At 33.8% G+C, this 23147-nt stretch overlaps 1 protein-coding gene and 1 long non-coding RNA gene across 2 annotated transcripts; one reads left to right on the top strand and one right to left on the bottom strand.

Moving 5' to 3' along the window:
* The first annotated feature begins 273 nt into the window (after positions 1-273).
* LOC104227910 (uncharacterized) lies at positions 274-3330 on the top strand. The gene is made up of 2 exons (XR_011406897.1): positions 274-2749; positions 2962-3330. It is a non-coding gene; the product is annotated as an uncharacterized lncRNA (long non-coding RNA).
* Positions 3331-19149: 15819 nt separating this feature from the next.
* LOC104216058 (transcription termination factor MTERF6, chloroplastic/mitochondrial-like) lies at positions 19150-22414 on the bottom strand. The gene is made up of 2 exons (XM_009766020.2): positions 21212-22414; positions 19150-19686 (listed from the first exon to the last, which is right to left on the bottom strand). Exon 1 carries the CDS (start codon positions 22359-22361, stop codon positions 21237-21239), a length of 1125 nt encoding a protein of 374 aa, XP_009764322.1. The 5' UTR covers positions 22362-22414; the 3' UTR covers positions 19150-19686; positions 21212-21236.
* Between the last annotated feature and the right edge of the window lie 733 nt (positions 22415-23147).

Below are 23147 nucleotides of genomic sequence, written 5' to 3'. Positions count from 1 at the left end.
GTAGGGGACTCTGGGAGGATTGCTCATACAATCAAACCCCTCTATAACAATCTCATTTGTTTCGATATTTTTGTTATTGAGTACATATATTATAACATAACATCGATTATAATATATATTATAACATAAAAATCGACTCAACAAAAATTTAGTTTTTATAGCGAATGACTGTTATATAAGTATACTGTTATAGAGATATCGGATAGTATATAAATAGCCATTGGGCCCGTGCTAAGCCCGGGCATAACATCACTAGTATACAAATATATATACATGGTTTTTGCTTAGTCTACTGTCTATGTAGGTCCGCCCCTGGGCTGAAATATGTGGCGGAAAACAAAATTAGAAGCTCTTGCCAAAATTTCCTAAAAGAAGCTCGGTCAAATTCTTTCTCTTGTATGCGGTTCTCAAACTCTAGCGCTTTCTTCATCTTCTTAGATATTTCCTTTGTCTTCTGTGCATCCCGTCTTTTACAATCTGAAATCCCGGAACTTTTAAGGTGTTATGCCGCCTTCTTTGACTTCTCCGCTTCCAAGCCTCTTTTATTTTTCTTGATATAAGCTGGCACAGGTTCCAATTTGTCATGTTCAGCAATGCCAAGTCCAGTTCCTTCTCTCCCGCCAAGCTTTTTCAACAACTTAAAACCAAGGTTCTAGGACTGAATAGGTTAAAGAAGCACACATTGTGGCATAATTCCCAAATCGGCGGATTCCTATTCTACTCCCGATCTATTATCTCTTAATTCACTTTCCTATTTCTCGCTCCTACAAGCAGAAGCTAGAATTGGAAAAAATATATAACCCAAAAATTCCTTCTAAACAGCAATAGATGGAAGAAATCTGAGTCACCAACTCTACGATAACTACCTCCTTCAAATTGATCTAAAGTGAAAAGATAGAAACATAAAATAGTTGCAACACAAAGATCATATCAACATAAAGACAAGAAGAAGCCAAAATGAAAGTACTTCAGGTTAGAACCAATACTTATACTCTAAATTAAGTAGTGAGAAGGAATAACATGAGCTTCTTATCTTGTAAGTAAAATTTTCAATTTAAATGTGAGTTTATGAACTCATTATATGAATTAGAGATAAAAAAAAAAAATTAACCATAATGCGCTTCTCTATGAAATAGTTCAACAAATTTAGAGGCTATGGTTGTCTCCAACTTATTACAATCAATTATTTGTTATTAAATAATATTTAATTTTTATAAGCACAGTAAAAATGAAATGACTGCACAAAAAGAATTTGCTTCGAGGTTATGGAAAACATTACTTAATTATTTTTTTTTTATATCTGTCTATGGGAGACGAGTTACTTTTGTTATATTTGAAGTTTATAAATGACTCTAGATTTTATGATTTTGCGACTAATATGTTTGAGATTTTCAGCTCCTATAATTCTCATTTTTAATATCTTTTGTTGTTTCCATCCATCCTTGACTCTAAATCAATTATATGTATCAAATATAAAATTTGTTGTAGGGAAGAGTCCTGTCTCATGAATTTAGACAAAGTAGACTTCATTTTGACCTTTCTACTATTAATTAATAAAAATTACTACTCAAATTTTTAAAAATGAAGGGAGGTACTCAAATTACTATTACGTTTCATCACTAATTAAGAATTTCAAGCTTTAAGAACTATGATATTTAATTAAGAAACGGAGAAATTCCGCCAGAGTGGGGGACATGTCGTTCAATTTTTTGTTCAAATTATGTACAAATAGATTGATCTAATCCCCCATTTGTTAACAGACATTAGTTAAACGATAATGCTCAGCAGAGACAAATGTTTGGAGACCTCCTTTCCTTTTACTGTTTCAGGTCACAATTTCTCTACTCTTCTACCTCAACTCTTTTCTTTGTAAATTACCTGGTTGATTCTCTAGGGTTCTCCAAAGAAGAAGCAACCTCTACACATTCCAAGTTATCTTCACGGAAAACCACCAGAGATCCCGATTTAGTCCTCAATTTCTTGAAACAAACCGGTTTTGACAACTCCCAGATCAAAACGATGGTCTCTAGAGCACCCAAATTGCTATTCTCTGATGTTTTTAAAACCCAAATTCCAGTGCCTTGTGGACCTCGGGCTATCCGGGTCAGACCTGGTTAATGTAATTGCTAAAAATACAAAAATTATGGTAATAAGTTTAGATACTCATATGAGACCTACCATTTGATTGTCTTAGGAGAACTTTGGCCACTACGAAAATGTAGTTACGGCTATAAAGAGAAGTCCTCGGTTGCTTTCTTTTGGTGCCCATCATATTATGGATACTAATGTATTGTTGTTGTAAAACTGTGGTATTTCTGATTCGAGAATTAAAAAATTTGTGCTTCAAAATCCTTCTCGTGTTACACAAAATCCTGATCGTGTTAAGTATTTCTTGCATAGAGTGGAGAAGGATTTTCGAGTCCCACTTGGCTCCCCTAGTTTTCTTTATGCATTTCATGTTTTATCTGCGCAAAAAAAGTCTACATTGGATAGGAAGATTGGAATGTTCAAGAGTTTTGGATGGTCTGATGATGAAATACTCGAGTTATTCAGGAAGCTACCGCTTTGTATTGCTCTCTCAGAGGTTAGAATTGAGAAAGCATTGAATCTTTACATGAAGGAGCTCAGTTTTGAACCTGCTTACTTGGCTTCTCGTCCTGCATTTTTGGCCTATAGTCTGGAGAAAAGGGTGATACCTCGGATGGAAGTCTTGAAAATTTTGGACGAAAAGAAGCTTGAGAGGAGAAAGGTGAATCTCTATTATGTAATGACCATAACAGAGTCAAAGTTCATAGAGTATTTTGTGCTGCCCTACAAGGATCAGATACCTGATCTGTATGAATCGCACAAAAAAACTGCGGCTCCTTAGTAGATTTGGTTTACTTTTGGCACTAAGGGTGCTGAGATCTTTCTAAAATTATCAGTTGTAGTTCAATATTTTTTTTGCTTTTCCTTTTTCAGTTTGTATTCTAAAAAACACAGTCGGTGTTGCCAAAATTCATTCATGGAATTGGAGCATAGCTTACTGAAAGACCTTCCTCATATTTACAAGTTTCAACTGCTCTTAGCTATATGCAAATTCAACCTTGCCATTTGAAGCTTTTCGGATTCAACAGATCTTGATAACTGATTCCCTTTGGCAGTTACCACCAAGTTTGTTCCAGAAGACATTGGCATTGGTTATTTATATGATATTAAGGGTCTGATTTTCTCTCTGATGGATGACAAAAGGATGTATGATTTCCCATTGGGAAGTTCTTCTATCTTGTCTGAGTTTGATCCTATAACATTTTGCGCGAGTTGTTTACTAATCTATCCATTTTAAAGGAACTGGATTGCAGGTTAGCTTCATAAGCCTTACCTTTACCATTGATTAACATGTAAAGAACTTTTATTGTATCTTACTGAAACTTTAATGAACGGAGCTTGGCGCAATGGTAAAAGTTGTCGGCTTATGACCAGGAGTTATGGGTTTAAGTTGCGGAAACCGCCTGTCAAAAATGCAAGGAAAGGTTGTGTACATAAGACCCAATGTGGTCTGCTCCTTTTCCGGATCTTGCGCATGGCGGTAGCTTAGTGCACCGAGCTACCTTTACCTTAGAGTTTTAGTCTTTGTCTTATCTATAATGTTAAGTTAACCATTCTTTTTCATGTCATACTTTCTAGTCCTTGAAATGATTTTTTGAATAGTAGTGTCAGGACAAGCTTACACGAACTTAGACTATTTCTTTAGGTACTAGTTACCGGATAGCAAATGGAAGAAATTACCTAGCATTTTTGCTCTCTCATTCTTTCCTTTTTCTTTTTGTGTTTTTCTTGATATCTATCGTATTTTAGTAATTGGAATTTGCAATTTCACTTCCTAAAGCAAAGTGCACTTCTTTGGGTTTTCTGGTTTTGGTGTAAGGACATTGTTCAAGGAAACCACCATATTGTTAGTTTCTATCTGAGATTAAAGTTTGTAAAAGTGTAGGTTCATAGTATCCGCGGAGTAGGGATATATTACATACAAGGTGTTCAATTTTCTTCAGTTGACATTTGTAAACCTTGTGCTTCATGGTTTTGTTAAACACCACAATCATGATACAAATTAATTTGTCAAGCATTTGACAAAAATTAAAGTTATTGTATCCTCATTTAAGACACAACTAGTGGTCGTACCCGCGTGATGCGCGATAAATATTAAAAAAGTTTTAATTAAATTAAATTATGATCGGGCTTGTTTGATCCTATTAGTAATTTGAATTGGTACTTTTTTATTTTTTTAATTTCGTTTTTTATTTTAAAATTATTTTAAAACTCCAACTCGAAAGTTGAAACTACTCCCCGGTTTGAATGGGTAGTTTTTCTTCTTTTTATCTTTTTTTTTAAAAAAAAATAATTTTAAAACTCCAACTTGAAACTACTCCCTCGCAATTTGAAAGGGTATTTATTTTTATATATATTTATATTTTCATTTTTTTATTACAACTAATTATAAGATATCTATATTTACTACTGCAACTAATTGATTTTTTATTATTTTTATTTTTTATAGATATTTAAATTCAAAAATAATAACTAATTATGCCATGTGACCTTTTTGTAGGCTATCACTTGGATTATGGAGAGAGTTTTGTCCTCTCCTTTTAATAATATATAGATAAATATAGATATAGATTATTTTTTATATATATTTATATTTTCGCTTTTTTACTATAACTAATTATCTATATTATATTAAAATCATGAACCCCTAAACTAAAAAGTTAAATTATCAAAATAACCTCTTAAAATTTAAATACTCTATTTATTTAAAAAAATCAATTAAATACTAATAATTATATTTAAATAGAAAGAAGGAGAAAATTATTCTGAAGGGTTGTGCCTCTTAGAATGTTTAAATTAGTAATGAATAAAGCTGGCCTGCACAAATAGCTACCTTTTCGTATGTTGTATCTATATAAATATATAAAGTTAGGAATTGGCCAGCTGATGTGGCATTTTTATATAGCCAACTTTCATATTTATCTTTTTTTCTAGATTTTTGAGATTTTTTCCTAATTTTAATACAAAAAATTTATTTACTATCTAGAACTAATAACGAAACTGATGAGGCTTATGAATGAGGAGATTTCAGTTATGGAATATACAAAAGTGTAATTACTACTTTCTTTCAGCTATGGAATACAAAAAAGAGAGAAATTAAGGCAATGTCCTTGAGCAGAATTCATATTTTTCTTTTCTTAGAATTTTTTGACTTTTTGCCACTATTTTTTTAATTAAGTGCCGTTTAAAAATGGAATCAAACAACGGTTACGTAGGAACAGTCACAACCTTTAAAGAAATATTCCATTAATTGATTTCCTTCTTTAAATAATATCATCAAAGAGAGAATGACAACATAATTGTAACATCCATCGACTCCACACACCCATTTACTTAATTCTTTAACCTCTCCACCCGATCACCTCTCTGAATATGCTATTTAACTACAACCCCATGCAATCCCCTATTCCCCCCCCCCTTTTTCAAGCAAACCATAACATACATCAAGCTACCAACGGCAGAAGAGTAAAGAATACGAGACATCTCCTTTTTCTCTTCATCAGTAGATGGACCCTGACTAATACTCAATTTGAAGTGTTTAGCAGGAGGAGTACTAACCACTTTTGCATATATCATATTGAACCTCTTGAGTACCTTCTCAATGTATTGCTTTTGAGACAGAAATAACTTATTTCTATCTCTGTGTCGGTGGATTTGAATGCCCAAGATTTTCTTTGTTGGCCCCAAGTCCTTCATCGCAAACGATTTACTCAACTACTTCTTAAGGACTGCAATTCTAGATTTATTCTTGTCAACAATAAGCATGTCGTCCACATAAAGCAATAAAATAATAAAATCATCATCAGAGAACTTCTGGAAGAATACACAGTGGTCTGAAGAAGTTTTCTTGTACCCTTGTTCTTCTATGACAGATTCAAACTTCAAATACCATTGCCTTGGAGCTTGTTTCAATCCATACAGGCTCTTTTTCAATTTGCAGACATAATTTTCTTTTCCCTTAGTTACAAAGCCCTCAGGTTGCTCCATATAAATATCCTCATCTAAATCACTATGGAGAAAAGCAGTCTTGACATCCATCTGTTCAACCTCTAAATCTAGACTTGCAACTAAGCCTAGAACCACACAAATAGAAGACATCTTCACAACAGGGGAGAAAATTTCATCAAAGTTAACTCCCTTCTTCTGGCCAAAACCTTTAGCAACTAACCTTGCCTTGTATCTAGGCGCAGAGGTATGGTTATCTTGCTTTATTCTGAATATCCATTTGTTAGATAAAGCTCTCTTACCTTTCGGCAATTTCACTAACTCATATGTGCCATTCTCATGGAGTGACTTCATCTCATCTTCCATCGCTTCGATCCACTGATCTTTGTGAGTATCTTGCATGGCTTCATCATAATTCTCAGGTTCTCCCATGTCAGTCAAAAGTACATACTCTTCAGGAGGATAGCGCATGGATTTTTGCTTCTCCCTTGTAGATCTTCTAAGAGAGGTTTCAGGAGCATTCGAATTAGTTACCTGTGCAGGAATTGGTTGCTGATCAACCACAACTTCATCAACTGGAGCATCCATAACATCTACACCATGATGATCATTTTGATCTTGATCACTATCTCCATCATTGTCTTGGGTTCCTTCATGTGCAATAGGTGCCTTAGCAATTGAAACTGGATCAATATCAACTAAGCTCTCATTACTCTGAGAATCTATCTTCTCGACTTTGTCAATATCTTCAATAGTTTGGTCTTCAAAGAATGTTGCATCACGACTTCTAATAATTTTATTGTCAACTGGATCATAAAAACGATACCCAAACTCATCTTGACCATAACCAATAAAGATGCACTGCTTAGTTTTGACATCCAGTTTTGACTCTCATCTTTAGGAACATGTACACAAGCTTTACACCCAAAAACTCTCAGGTGATTATAAGAAACATCTTTGGCAAACCAAACTCTGTCTGGGACATCACCATCCAAAGCAACTGCAGGAGACAAATTGATAACATAGGCAACAGTGTTAAGTGCTTCCGCCCAAAATATATTTGGAAGTTTAGCCTCTGAAAGTAAGCATCCAACTCTCTCAACTAGAGTTCTATTCATCCTCTCTGCCAAACCATTCAATTGAGGTGTCTTGGGCGGAGTTTTGTGATGACGAATTCCTTTTTCCTTGCAATGGTTATCAAAGGGACCACAATATTCACCATCATTGTCAGTACGAATACATTTTAATTTCTTCCCCGTCTGTCTCTCAGCTAAGGCCTGAAATTCCTTAAACACGCTAAGTGCTTGATCTTTAGATTTCAAAGGATACACCAGAGCTTACGAGAATGATCATCAATGAAGGTCACAAAGTAAAGTGCACCACCTTTTGACTTTACTTTAAAGGGACCACACAAATCAGAGTGTACTAGCTCCAATAAATCGGGCTTTCTTGAGGGAGGATGGCTATGAAAGGAAACCCTTTTCTGTTTGCCAGCTAAACAATGGATACACCTTTTCAGCTTTGCTTGTTTCACTCCAGAAAGCAAACTTTTCTTAGACAAACATGTAATCCCCCTCTCGCTCATATGACTTAGTCTTCGGTGCCACAATTCTGATAAAGTATCACTTTCCACCAGATTTATGGAGTCATTAAGAATAGAGCCTTGTGTCACATATAATTGACCAGACTTTACTCCTCGAGCTACTACTAACGAGCCCTTAGTGAGCTACCATTGGCCATTAAAGAGGGCATTATGGTAACCTTCATCGTCTAATCTTCCTGCGGAGATCAAATTGAAAGGGAAGTCTGGAGCATGCTTGACATCTTGAAGAACTAACATTGAACCATTATTAGTTTTCAAACAAACTATGCCAACACCAAACACCTTAACTTCACTGGCATTGCCCATCTTTAACACTCCAGAATCAACATGAGTATAAGATGAGAAAAAATCTTTTCTTGGTGTGGCATGTGAGGTAGCTCCAGAATCTACTATCCAGCTCGTCTCATGGGATACCAAATTGATGACGTTTTCATCATAAGCAAAAAGAAGGTCATCTCGAACAATAGCAGCAACATTGTTCTCGTTATTTTCAACTTTCTTTCCTTCTCTAATGTCTTGCATTAACTTGCGGCAAAGCCTTTTGATGTGTCCTTTCTTGTCACAGTGGTTGCATGTAATATTATAGTATTTGGACCTTGACTTGCTTCTACTTTTACATCTATTCCTTGAGCCTCTTGTTCTATCTCTCCCCGGGTCTTCTGTAACCAAGATATCTGCTTGTGAGGACGAACCTTGAGATTTTCTCCTTACTTCCTCGTTCAACACACCACTCTTGGCATATTCCATGGTCACCTTACCTCCAGGAGCTGAATTTGTTAAAGAAACACGAAGAGTTTCCCAAGAGTCTGACAGAGTATTAAGAAGCCAAAGTCCTTGTATCTCATCATCAAAATTAACTTCCATTCCAGATAGCTGATCAAGGACGCCCTGAAAATCATTTATGTGATCAAAGATAGGTCTGCCTTCCTTGTATTTAAAGGTCATCAATTGCTTTAGCAGAAATAATTTGTTGATCCCGATTTTTGAAGCATAAAGAGTCTCTAGCTTTTCCCACAATGATCTCACATGTATCTCGTTCACAATATGGTTGCGAATATTATCTTCAACCCATTGTCACATATATCCACATACTTGTTGGTGCTCGAAATCCCAATCTTCATCGGATATACTCTCGGGTTTATGAGCTGAAAAAACGGGTAGATGCATCTTCTTCACGAACAACAATTCTTTCATCTTGCTTCTCCAAGCATTATAATTTTTCCCATTTAAACATACTATCTTGCTCATATTCGCCTCCATTCCGTAATACCCCGGATAAATAACCAAGGCTCTGATGCCACTGTTATGTCGAGGAAGAGGCAAACCCGAATAAAGAAGATAAAGAACACCAAATTTTAACGTGGAAAACCCTTCAAATCGAAGGTAAAAACCACGGGATCACAAAGATCCAAAAAGCTCCACTATAACAATAAGAGGGTTACAAAGTTCTCCAAATTGGCTACACAACAAGTGCCAAACACGGAGCAACAATAGCAACAAGAGCAACAACTAATCAATTGAAGAAAGAGTTGTAAGCACGTGATTTTTGCCCTATATGAGAATTACTCCCAAAAAATTCAAAAAAATAAAATGATTCTTCTTGGTGTGCAATTTTGTGATATTTGTGATATTTTTGAATAATTTGTCTGTGCATGTTTATTTGTTAAATTAATAAAAAATACAAAATATGTCGCATTTTTGCATTTAGGATTTAATCCTAAAATTATTAGTAATTAAGTTTGTTTTACAAAAAAATAAAAATTACAAAAATAGGCATCTTTTGCATTTTTAGCATTTAATTTCCAAATATACAATTTTATGCTTAATTATTACTTAATTGTGCGTTAATTGTTATTGGGAGTTAATTTGCGATTTTATAACTTAATTTAGTTCTTAATAATAATTCAAGTATTTTTTATAATTTAGTTTTAGAAAAATAAAAGAAGAAAAGAGAGCAAAAATACAAAGAAAAATTGGATTGGGCCACTTCTTCAATTGTAAGCCACAGGCCCAAAAAATTGTCCAACCTTCCCCACGACCCGGTCCATTTCAAACCGGGTCGACCCAATCCATACCCAAATACCCAACACCCCCTATCTTGCATTTCAAAAAAACAAAACAAAAGAAAAACCCTAAAGAAACTATCCGCCCCCCACCTTTTCTTCTTCTTCTCCAAACTCTAAAACACACACAGCCATGGCCATGCCGCTTCTACCTTCTGCTGCATCTTCATCTTCTCCATGTCGAGCTCAAAAAGCTCGTCCATGGCTGCCCTCTTCTTCGTCAAGTTCCAGCAGCGACGTGAACGACCACTATCGCCATTGTTTCATCGAAGCCAAACCCCATCGCTGCCTGCTTCATCGAGCTTGAGCTCGACTCGCCGCTGCTGCATCCTCCAGTTCCTCCGTGCTGCTGCAGCTGCTTCTGCTTTCTTCTTCCTCCACCTTCACGCTCAAACGACCCCTCAGAACTGCTTCGTCTTCTTCTTCATGCTGCTGCTACAGCTTCGCCATGGCAGCCCCACCCCGTCACCACCCGATGCTTCTTTTCCTCTATTTTTGATGCTGCCACTGCTTCGTTATCTTCTCCAACTCCTCCGAGCTGCTGCTGCTGCTCACGTTTCTGCTTTTGCTCCCCGCTGCTTTTGCTTTCTCCTTCATTTTCTTCGTTTCGCCGAGCTCGAGTTGAGTGGTCGAGCTCCCGAGCTCTAACCATGGACGTGGGGCTTCGCTTCACTTGTCTCCATCCAAATGACCAGCTACTACTGCTTCTTCTTCACTGACCTGTTTGTTGCTGCTTCACATTTGCTTCATCGCTGCTTCAGTTACTTCTTAGATTCGTCTTCGTCGTCGCTTGTTCGAGTTTTGGTTGGGGTCGTCAAAAGAGTCCATACGAGTTCGTTGTTGGTCTGTCATTGTTCGTCATTTCGTTCCGGTTAGTAGATTGTTTTTAAGTTTCATTTTGTCCATATTGTTGTTTGATATTTTTCGGATCCAAAATCGATAAATGATTCAATTCTTGTTTTGTTTGTTCATCGTTGAAATAATTTTTTAGTTTGTTCATATGTTTTGTTGATTTAATTTTCAGATTCAAATGGAACTTTGATTAATTAGTTTTTCAGTTTATTTTATGTGCTTTTATTTTGTATTTTGTAGAAGAAATTGTTAGTTTAATTTTAATATTGTTAGATTTAGTTTAAATCATTTGAATCCTACATTTTTATATAATATGGATCTAATGCATGTTTATTCTTTGTTTGAAGTTCATCCAGTAATTTAATGTGAGTTTATGTTTTGGTTTTTGATTTATTGATTTAGTTTGAATCATGTATTGTGTTGTTAATATTGTTGTTTCCTTGCTCATCAATTTTTGGTCTAAATTAACCAGGATTGGTTCCCAATATGGTTAATTTATGCACATTAATTTGATGTTGTTCAATTTGTGTTCATGTGATTTGTTGTTGAATTGGTTCAGAAATTGTGTTCATGTGATTTGTTGTTTGAATTTGTGTAAAAATTGGTCATATTGGCTATATTTTGGTTGCGTTTGATTAATTGATTTGTTATAGCTGATGGGGGTAGTTTGGTAAATTGCAGTACGTTCAGGGGTAAGATGGTAATTGCAATAAGGTCGGAGGGGTAGTTTGGTAATTAAACATTTTTTGTAATTCTTCATGTTAAGCATGGGGGACAAAATGTAATGGGGGTGTGGGTGATATAATTGTTTATGTTAGGCATGAGGGACAAGATGTAGTGGAGAGGAATATGGTAATTGTTTATGGTAGGCATGGGGGACAAGATATAATGGGTTGGATTGATATATTTGTTTAATGTAATGAGGGATGAGTGGGAAGATAGTGGGTTTGGTAGGAGAAAGTGGTGGTTTTATTAATTGATTTAAGTGTTTGGGATGAGAAATAAATAGAGAGACTTGAATCAGCAGACAGGGGAATACGGGAGAAGAAAATTTGAAGAGAGAGGAAATTCCGAAAATACTAAGACTTTAGAAAATAAAAAGAAAAATATTCTGGAAATTCAAAAGAAGAATAGTATACACCTGATATACAATCCAAATATTCTGATATACAGATTCAGAAATTAAGGGTTAAACACTAATTAGTCTTTCAAAAATCTGAAAAGATTCCCTTTGCTTCTGTCCGTTGATTGTTGTTGGTGTTTCTGGATTTTTGTCTTGATTTTAAAATCTGCCACTAAGTTTCTCGTTGCTGGTTGTTACTGGTTGTTGGGGTTGCTGTTGTTGTATGCTACTGAGTTTTTGCTGATCTCACGTTTCTTTTGCTTCCAATATCAGGTACACAACTGACACGCTGATTATTGTAAACTGAAACAGGAAGCATGAATACGAAAAATGAAGAATTGAAGTTCTAAATTTATTTTAAATTATATTCTGAATTTTATTTGTATATATAAAATATTTAGCTTACAAAAATCAGAATCATGTAACTATTTAATATACATATATAGTGGAACATCTAACGATAGCTTAACGGATGAACTATCTATATATATTGCCTAAAAATAAATAAATGGTGTAGTAACTCCGTCTAAGTTAAAAATCAAACGAATAGACCATTTCGGAACTTGTAAGAATATTGTTTAGTTAAATAATATTGGTTAATTCCAGCATGTAATTGGTTTAGGATTAAAATTAGATTGCTAAGTTTTTTTTTAATTTGACATACTGAGAACATGCCTAGTATAATGTAACTAGTTAGTAATACGTGAATAAGAAGGCCCAGGTTTAGTTTTATGCCATACACGTTGGGCCTGGGCCCGCATTGGCAACGGACCGCCCTGCTTACATCATTTTCAGAATTTATGAATCATATCCGAAACTCAACTATAACAACTCAAGCATGTAAATAAATTAAGACCTTTTCTCTTTCCTTTTGTAGAGACAATTTTAATAGAAAAATGTAGGCACTTTAAGATTATCCTGTTAAAATAAATGAGATGAGCCTCGCCCAATAAAATGCACAAATTGTGGGGCCCTCGATAAATATTTAATTAAAATTACTTAGACTTCGGGATGAGCCGTTTAGCAAAATTCCACGGCCTTACCCAGAAATAATAATACGATAATTGCTTCAGGTGCGCATTTTAATAATTTTACCTTCTTAAATTCGGGTGCGCATTTATGTGACCCAAATCCAAATCTCAACGGAGTCGGAATGTATTAACAACCACGGGCGCATTGATTGTGACGTGGCTCGAAATGCATTTTCACGACGTTGTAATTCCATAAAAAATAAATAATAATAAAAGCGGTTTAAATCTAATAAAAGCACACAAGTTATAACATGTATTTAAAATCAGATATTTAGCAATTATAACAATTTAAGCGACCGTGCTAGAACCACGGGATCTGGGGGTGCCTAACACCTTCCCTCGGATCAACAGAATTCCTTACTTAGAATTTCTGGTTCGCAGACTTCATTTGGAAAGTCGAACATTTTCCTCGAATTGGGATTCAAGATAAACCGGTGACTTGGGACACCAAAAGCCAAACCTTTCCCAAGTGGCGACTCTGAATTAAATAAATAATCTCATTTCGAATATTGTCACTTAAATTGGAAAAAACTCCCTCACGCATTCAACCCTTCGGGGCGTGCACGCAAAAAGGAGGTGTGACAAGAGTATAATCTACAAAAATAAAGCTGTTGTTCGAGGCTCGAAATAAGATACTACGAGCCTCCAAATTCGATCTTCACCGTTCAAATCCAAGAGCAATATGTTACGAACACTCAGTCAAAATTTCAGCCCGATCCAACGGTTAACGAATTGGAAAACGTGATTTAAAGTTGGCTGGTCGGAATAAAAATCTGCAGCAAAACAAATATTTTTCTTCTCTTTTCTCTCTTGACGAGAGCTCTCTCAAAAATCACTCTTATGTACTTAAATCTTTCAAAGACTTGTATCAATGAGCATAGAATAATTCTCCAAGGTTGTCCTATTTATAGATCATGAGTGGTGCTTTCTCTTAAAGCCAAAACTCATTTAAAATAGGAATAAACCGAATCCAATTCCAAATAGGAATGAAAAACCAAAAGAGAATAAGATTAGACCATTGAGCCTTTGGCTGGACTGAGCATGTGCCCAACAGTTTTCCCCTCAAATTGAGAGAAAACTCTGTAATTACGAAACTACTAAAAAAAAGTAGTCAATGCTTTATTCGTTTTAATTGCTTTTTTTTTTTGTCAGATTGTTTTGTATGTAATTTTTAATTATGCATTCGATTTTTACTTTTTAAAAGCAATTAAACAATTGTTTATGCCCTAGGTTGGCCACCAACTGCTGAGCCAATAACAACTGCCACTCCTTCTACACCACTTGAACCTTGGCTATGATTTTTGGTATTTTACATTTTCTATTTCCTTTATATCAACTAAAAAATAAAAAAGTTTATTTAACCGTGCAAAGTGCGGGTTAATTAACTAGTATATGTATAAAATAAAAAATAAAGAGCAGAAAATCATTTGATGCTATGTCTTTTCTTAAAATTGTTGTGTCGTTTCAACTGTATACTAGCCCCTCCGTTTCTAATTAGTTTCCAACCGGCACTTTATGAAAGGAAAGAGCCTTATCTATTTAAATTAGATGATAAACACTGCCAATTAGTAATATACATAGCAATAGTCATTCCCTTAAACCATGGGCGAAGCTAAATGTTATAAAGGGTGGTCAACTGATCACCCTTCGTCGGAAAATTACACTGCATATATATGTAAAATATTAGATTTTAGAGGTATTACATATATTGAACACTCTTTCTCGGAGAATATTTTTCACCTTTTTCAAATTTAAACACCCTTAAGTAAATTCCTGGCTTCGCCATTGCTTAAACATTCAACCGATTTTTCTGCATGAGATAGCAACCTAATTAGCCACTATGTTAACTTGCCATCAACTCTTCTTAATTTCTCTCTTACCGATTCTTCCAAAAACACCTTCTTCCTATTGGGTTGAATTCTTAGAAGAAATTAAGGAGTGCAACTAAATTAGTATCCTAAAGATCCATATGTTCATTGAAGTTCTCTCGCACAACTTTTTCCCTTTTAGAGTATTTTCTAATATATTTACAAAAAGTGTAGGATGGAAATATTCCAAATCAAAAGATCTTCTTTGTGCAAGAGAAAATTCAATGATGAAGGATGCGATCGAGATCATTCTGATTCCCAACAAAATAGCTAGAAGAATTTTTCAGTAAACATGGTTATAACAAATTAAATAAGTAAGATGCCAATATTTGAAGATGAATAGAATTACTTACTATGTTATTAAAGTACAGGAAAGGATAAAAGAATATATGCACGGTTCTTATTTTAAACTCTATTTGATTGGCTTCTATGACAGAATTTAGCACTCAAGTGATCTCATACATTAGAAAAAAGAGAGTAAATATCCAGAAACTTGACAAAAGTATCCCATATTTTCCATCCACCGAATATGATTTCTGATTATATTTTAATGCTTGGTGGTGTACTGGCCTTCTCCAACATAAAGTTGAATCGACACTTCTATAACCTGTTCAAATTAGTGTAGAAACATAGAAGACATAATGTGGAAGAATGACGTCTTGCACTTGGTATTACACGAAGGAAACAGAGACATCAACAATTATCCTTTGAGAATAAAGTTGTCAAATTACAATAGGAAGAAAAAGACAGCAAAAGAAAAGAAAAGAAAGTGGAAGCATAAATGGGTTCTACTTATTTACTCTCTTCACTTTTAATTTTATTTTATTTTCTATCGTTTGTGGTGTATGAAACAATATTAGGATAGAGTAATTATTATATGATGATCTCGTGAAAATGTACTTTTAAATTGCATGCATGCCGTAGTTTGAATAATATGTATTTAAGGTTAATTTCTTTTCTTCCTTTTTTATCAAATGAAATAGATCAATCGATATGTACAATTTGGTCGCATGGATATAATAAAATTATATGAAAGATTATTTTCAATGTGTTAAACATACGAACTAGGCTGATATTAATGTTCCCAATGTTGGATTGTATCTATCACAACATGTTTTCGCACATGACCAACTTCACATGGCACACCCAAAGGAGAAAGCAATGTTGGCAACAGAAATCATGACAAAGCAACCAAAATGGATGACATGAACATATATCATCAATAGCGTCTATACGAATGTATTAGGTGATATATCATATATGCTTCTATCACATGTCTGAAACCTCATAAAACCAAAGTGAGTTAAAAATTCATATGTATTTAATTAAACTTTGATTATCAATCTTCATAGGTTCAACAATATACAATCATCTTGAATTAACCATACGACTTACACCCAAAAAAAACAAACATACGGCTATACATATTGATCATTCATAGAAACTTGTGCTTTATTTTTTAATTTATAATTACTTAAAATTTTGTTTTAATAATATTGATAATATTCTATAAAATCACATCCTACATGACTCGACATACACGTGAAATGCACGTGCAGAGAAACTAGTATATATATATGTATATATATGTATATATATATATATATATATATATATATATATATATATATATATATATAGTATTTTTTTAATTTTTACATATATTTAAATTCAAAAATAATAACTAATTATTAACTAAATAACTAATTAGTAACTAATTATGCCATGTGACTTTTTTCAGGCTGCCACTTGGCTTAAGGAGAGGGCTTTATCCTCTCCTTTTAATAATGTATAGATAGATATCATGTGGCTTATTTCTAGGCTACCACTTGAATTATTGTGGTGCCTTTTTCTTTTGATTTTAATAATTTATAAATATAGATATAGATTTGAATTGGCAATTTTTTATTTATTTCAATTTTTATTATAAGATAATTTTAAAGTTCCAACTTTGTTGGAGCTTTGTCCTAAAAATCTACTTTTGTTTTCTTTTGGCTATACCACTTGGCATCATATAATTATTTACTTCTCTTTATATAACTTTTTTGTTATATATATAGAGAGAGATGGTAGTTTTTTATTTTTTATAATTTTCATTTTTATAGATATTGAAATTAAAAATAATAATCAATAACTAATTATTAACTAAATAACTAATTAGTAACTAATTAGGCCATGTGTTTTTTTTAGGATGCCACTTGGCTCAAGGAGATGGCTTTGTCCTCTCCTTTTAATAATCTATATTATATTAAAAGCACGAAGACCCTTAGCGAAATGTCGTTCGCCTTTTGTACCCTTTAAAAATAAATTTCATACTAGACAAAATAGCCATTTGATAATTTTCGTAATATGTAAAGCTTTCAAATAATTAAAAATATTGACCATTAAATCTTTTCCCTTGTAATATTTAGGAGTTATAAATTAAGTAAGATTTGACTTAATAAATCCTTTCCTTATTTAAATGATCTACAATAATTTTAACTGCGATCCTTCCCTTAAATTGGAACACTTGATTTTTCTTTCTTTTTTCAATAAAAAAATCTTGAAACTATTTTATTTACTTGGTTTCTTTTTGTTAAAGCAGCATGTTTTGCTATCTAATTGAGTACTAATTGTTATGTTTGCAGGAATCAATAACATGCTACATATGAGCGGACTTACGAGAAGATAGCAACGGCAAAAAGGTTAGTTTTTATACGTGTTCATATCTATGAGTATATAATTTTAAATAATAGTTAATAATATATTTGAGTGGTAAAATAAAAATGCTTTAAAAAAGTGTAAATTATAAGAACTTCTGCAAGAATATCTTATAAAAATTATTGTTATTTCTATGAATTTATACTAAATACAAATAAATAACACGAAAATAATTTTATCACGATTCTTTAAAGATTTATCAAATAAAATAAAGTGAATTTTTTTGGTTTTTTTTAGAGTTATAAAGTGGATTTTTTTGGTCTTTTAGAGTTTTCTTTTTGTTTGTTTGTTGCTAACGGTCTTTTAAAGAATTGAGAATGGAGAGGTTGATCCTACATAACTCATAAGAAAAATTGATGAGTGATGATATAAAGTCTAAAAATAACTAATGTTGAGTTAACTTTACAAAAAACTTAATATATAAAAACATAGAGAGATGCTATTTGTTGAAGAAAAAAAAAGGTTAACTTAATTACAACTCATTTAATTTAGAATAAATTTACCGTTATTTATCCTCATTGTTTCAAGTTTTATTTTTAGCAAATTTGGTTCTTAATAGTATACTATAATCAATTTCTTTCCCTGTCAATAATATTCTTATGAAAACAAAATTAAGTACACAATAAATAATTTTTGAATTATATAAATAACACTAATAGTTCAACAAGCATAAAGATCCAAAATAAAATAGTCATTGATTCTTTACTATTTTAGAATAAATTTTTATCTAAAATAAAATTTTGTAATGAATTCGATAAAAGTGTAATTACAATTCATATTTCCAATTTAGCGAGTTATATATCTTACACTTTTATTTATTTCTTACACTTAGACCATATCAAAGTAAAATAATCGTCAGTTAAAAATTTGTAATCTATTTATCTACATTAACATATCTTACACTTTTATTTTATGACTCAAGTACAATTTTTAATATGATACTAATCCGGTCTCATTTAAAAAAAAATTATTATCGTGATAGGGTACACGCGCAACTTGCGTACACTAAAACTAGTATATATATATACATGAGAGGCGCTATGCCTTTTTGCCTTTCTTTTTCTCCATTTCTGTTTCCATTGTTTTTCCTATTTGCTTAGCAAATGCAGCTAACATCGGCCCTCACTTAAAGCAGCAGCAGAGATCCTATGCTATTCTTGTTTTCTTTCATCTGCAAGGTTACAACCCCACTCATTTTACCTCTTTAACAGTTGCTTAAAAAGCATGCATCTAAACCAATAAATGGACATATATGATTTATGTGGTATGAACTTTCTCAACAAAAATAATTACTCTCTCAAAAAACATGATTTATATGGTATGAATGAACAATACATTAGAACCATGACATTTCTAAATTTTAGTCATTTTTGTCCAACTCAGCCAAATCAACGCCACATAAGCTTGGTCAACGGTCAGAGGCGTTTAAAATTCGTGTTTTGATTGAGTTCAGGTGTCTGCTTGAAGCTTCATAGAGTAGGGCCATTGGGATGTCAAAACCGAACAAGTAGAGGTATCTATGAAGTTGTTCTGCCTTAAAATTAACATGAACAGAAGATTAATTATGTAACAAGACCAATATCAATCCGCGATAACTGGATTCCATTAATACCACAGTTTGTTGGATGGAGGTATTTGAGGAAGAAAAATGGAGAGGAGATTGTACGGATTGCAATTCAGTTAGATACAAGTAAACTGAATGAGAACAACCAAGCCACTTGAAACCCAACAACTTGGCGAAGAAGAGAGAAAGAAGCTAGGACAGATTGTTGATTACTATCGCAAACCAATATAAAAACATTTATCCTTTGCAGATTCAAGCATTGGACTAAGAATTAAAGAAAGAAATCATTCACAAGCAATAAAGAACCTCAAGTGAAATAAGAAGAAACCTATTTGATTTTTCAAACTGATAAGAGGTTAGAATGGTTACCACAAGGAGTTTGCTCTACTTCAATGACAACCATAGGTTTTCACCAAGAACAAGAAGGTTTATCACCAAGCTATAAGGTTTATCCTTTCCTAACCCAAAATACATCATATATATATATAGAGAGAGTGTGTGTCTAGGGAAATAACTTTGTTTTTTAAATGAGAATAGTCTAGGGAAATAACTTAAGCAAGGCCATCTGGTATATACAGATATAATGGGACTTAAAGTGAGCAACATAAAAGATCTGGCCAAGTTAGGCATGTGCGGTTGCACAACATATTTGTGCGGTCCAGTGAGTGCCCAACTACATACCCTGGTGCGTGTGGTTGACAGCAGGTTGTGTGATCGCACTTCCTCCTGAAATTGCAGATTGACGTTCATTTCTCCAAGAAAAGGACCTTTGGCCAACACTAGGAACATACAAAGGATTCCAATACCCTCGTCGACATGAGCCTTAGTATGAATGCCTTAGCTGAATCCCTATCAGAGATAAACATGAAAATGGTGCAATTAACATAGTCAACGCCTCATAAACTAAATGAATAAGAAATAGGAAACATATTTTTGGTAAGAAGAGTGTGAATGCTATGCCTTCAGATAACGAAATAGTAACCAAACTAAGCAAAACATGTTTTGTTTTCACTGTGTGCTGCTAGTAGTAAACAAAAGATGCGCAGGTCTTCTGCATCCCAAAGAACATTTGCACTCGCTATGGAAACGGAATAGAACCGGTTGCACTTTTTAAGCACCAATTTTAATATCATAACTACGCATAGCAACCAATTGTCATCCTTTCCTCACACTATTTCCATCAGATAGTACCTTTCATCACAAATGAACCTTATGATATTCCTTAGTCTCAAGTTTATCTGACCGTGCGAGAAACAATGGTCTAAAATATGCTTAGATTTAACCCTTCTACGACATGCCAAAGATATCAAGATAAAACCAATGGGCGATCAGCGATCCCAACCCTTTTTCTAAAAGAGCCTGTTTGAAAGCATTTTCACGAAGTAGATGCTTCATGTAATTCGGAAAGCAACATACAAATATCTACTTGAAAAGTAAACTCGAATTTATACAATCAGGCAATCCCAAAAGCAAGACAAGAATCTTCACTCTCAAAGTGAAGTTTCTTGACCTGATATATGATTAGGGAACAGAAAACTCATGAAAATTTCCATTATTAAATGAAGAGGTAAACCCCACCTTTGAAAGGGCAAAAGAAAAACTCAAGATAGCCCAAACAAACAGAAAGATGTCTTTATCACCAACAAACGCAACTTGCATGAGACAATCATGGTTTGTACATTACGAGTAAACTACCACCATAAATACCAGTACCCCCCGTCACGGCGAAATTCAAAACTCTTATGACTACTGGCTTCCTCTCAGTGCCCTCAAAAGCATCTGTTTTCTGGCTTCAGAATCTCCAAAGATGCTCATAATGTCAGGCATCTAAAAATATGCTCATACTTTCAGGCAGATTTGACCAGGCTTCAACATGATCGCGTGTATAAAACAGGTGACTACAACAGTTCTACTGAGGCATCATTTCCTACTGAGGAACAGGAAAGCAAGACTGAATCACATCAACAGTTCTACTGGTGCAGGCTTTTTTCTCAATATGAGAAGATATGAATATATAACCTTCACGGATCTCCGATCAGTCAGCACTTTAAGTACCAATGGCTTCAATAAAGAGTGCTCTTTGTTTCGAAATGCTTAATCAGATAATGGCAACACATCATCTAGTGTAAGAGTGACATTGTCCCGAGATAAAAAAACCAAAAAAAAAACACAACAACAACAACCACAACATACCCAGTATATTCCCACAAGTTGGGTTATGTATGCAGTCCTTACCCCTACCTCGTGAAGGTAGAGAGGCTGTTTCCGGAACACCCTCGGCTCAAAAAGAAAAAATCACAAACAGGAAAAAAAGCCATGGCAATGACAAAACAAATTAATTAGACTAGATAACAGCCAAAAGAAAGTTGCTTACCTATTTAGAAACTGATAATATCTGTTCATTGGACGCTTTTCATGCATGATCCATATAGAAGGGGTAGTTTATCCTTGTAAGGCAACACTACTTCTTTCATAAACGTCGATGGCGTCATGCAAGCAGCAGAGTACAACCCAAGACCGCTGTTGAGACGCTTGCCATGTAAAATTTTCAGGACCTTATATCTAGGAATCACTCTCTTCTCCAAACTATACATTAACAGCTTAGGACGAGATGCTAAATACTCTGACGTGCAGCCAACTTCCTTCATGAGAAAAGTTAATTGTTTACGGATTTTGGCCTCCGATAAGCAGAAACAAAAAGGTAATTTTCTTGCCATGGTATTGATATGCGCATCAGACCAACCAAAACTCCTATAAACATCAACCTTCTCTGCCAGAGTTGACTTACTAAAGGAACTAACGGCACTAATTCCATGGACAAACATAGCCGATTCACGAGGGATTCCAAAGTCCGTTTCTACTCTATGAACAACATCCTCAAGCCATTCAGTTTTCCGCATCATAGTTCTTGGGTGGTGCAATATAAACTTCCTAAGTTTCAAATCCGAAAACCCAATATTTTGCAGCAACAATACATTAGGTGCCATTATCTTGGGAGCATTAGAACTAAGTAACCAAGAAGTTTTTTTTATAACCTTAACAACATCTTCATCACTACCCAATAAAGTTCTAAGGTATTCAAGTGAAGGTCTAAGAAAAGTATCTACACCTCTATCAAAAATATGAATATTTGCATTTGCAAACTTAACTAAGTCAGATCCAGAAAAACCAATTTCTTGTAAAATCTCGAGTTTTGGTTTTAGGGTTTTGTCTACATTAGAGAAGAGTACTTTAGGGGACTTGGAGACAATGTTCTTAATTTGGGTATTATCGAAACCATTTTTTTCAAAGAAATTGATAACAAAATCTGGGTTTTTTGGGGGTTTCGAGCGGGTTACCTTGTTGCTTGTAGTGACTGCTTCTTCTCTTGAAAACCCGAGAGAATTAACAAGAAAGTCCACTAAGAAATGGGTTGATGTAGTAGTAATAGTAGTATTAGCATGGAGAAATCTGAAGGTGTAAATGGAGAAAATGTGTAGATTCTTGACTCCATAGACACGAATCCCAATTATTCGAGCTAACATAGTTTTTAAAAATAATAATAACTCAAGCAGCACAGTATATGTTGGAAAACAGAATCAAGCCAGAGTACGTAAAGCTCGATTCGAGACCAGGTATATACAAGCTTGTTTGGATGGTTATTAGGTACTATATTGTATCATATTATTACTTTAATTATATTTTTTTTGTTATTTAAATTTTATTGTACCGTATGCAGTGGCGGATGTACCTGGTGGCAGAGGATTCGATTGAACCCGCTTTATCAAAAAATAATATGATGTATATGTATAAATTACGATTAAAGCTGCATAAATTTTGTATAAATAATTTATTTGAATCCACTTGACAATTACTATTTTACGACTAAAGTTATGTATTTCTAAGATTGAACCCGCTTGCACAAAATCCTGGTCCGCTACTGATTATATGATTAAATATCATTTTATATAACGATCAATTGGTGTGGTCACCTTGTTACCTTCTTTTTTTTCGCTCATTTTGCCCTTCTTTTTATTAAATAGTCATATTTTATCTTTTACTTTTTATATTTTGAATAGAGTTGAAAAATTACATGTTTTATTTATTACTCCTATTACTATGAGGTTTAAGTAATTATCCGAACTTTCTTATCTCTCACCATGAGGTAGGATGGAAATTGATTGTCTATTTTTTGGCGTCCAACTTCAGTTTTTTTTTTTAAAATAAAGAGAGATTTTAATTTAGGTAAATATAGTGCTCAAATTGAACTTTAACTAAAAACAATTCATAAACTAAAATCAAAACACTTAAGTATTGCTAATGCACACACT

The sequence above is a fragment of the Nicotiana sylvestris genome, chromosome 4 (assembly GCF_000393655.2).
Source record: "Nicotiana sylvestris chromosome 4, ASM39365v2, whole genome shotgun sequence".
Taxonomy (NCBI): domain Eukaryota; kingdom Viridiplantae; phylum Streptophyta; class Magnoliopsida; order Solanales; family Solanaceae; genus Nicotiana; species Nicotiana sylvestris.
The sequence above is the reverse complement of the archived record's forward strand: the minus strand, read 5'-3'. Positions and strand labels throughout refer to the sequence as shown.

Bases quoted from the DNA above. Each gene is read 5' to 3' on its own strand.
- LOC104216058 (XM_009766020.2), bottom strand. From the start codon at position 22,361: ATGTTAGCTCGAATAATTGGGATTCGTGTCTATGGAGTCAAGAATCTA.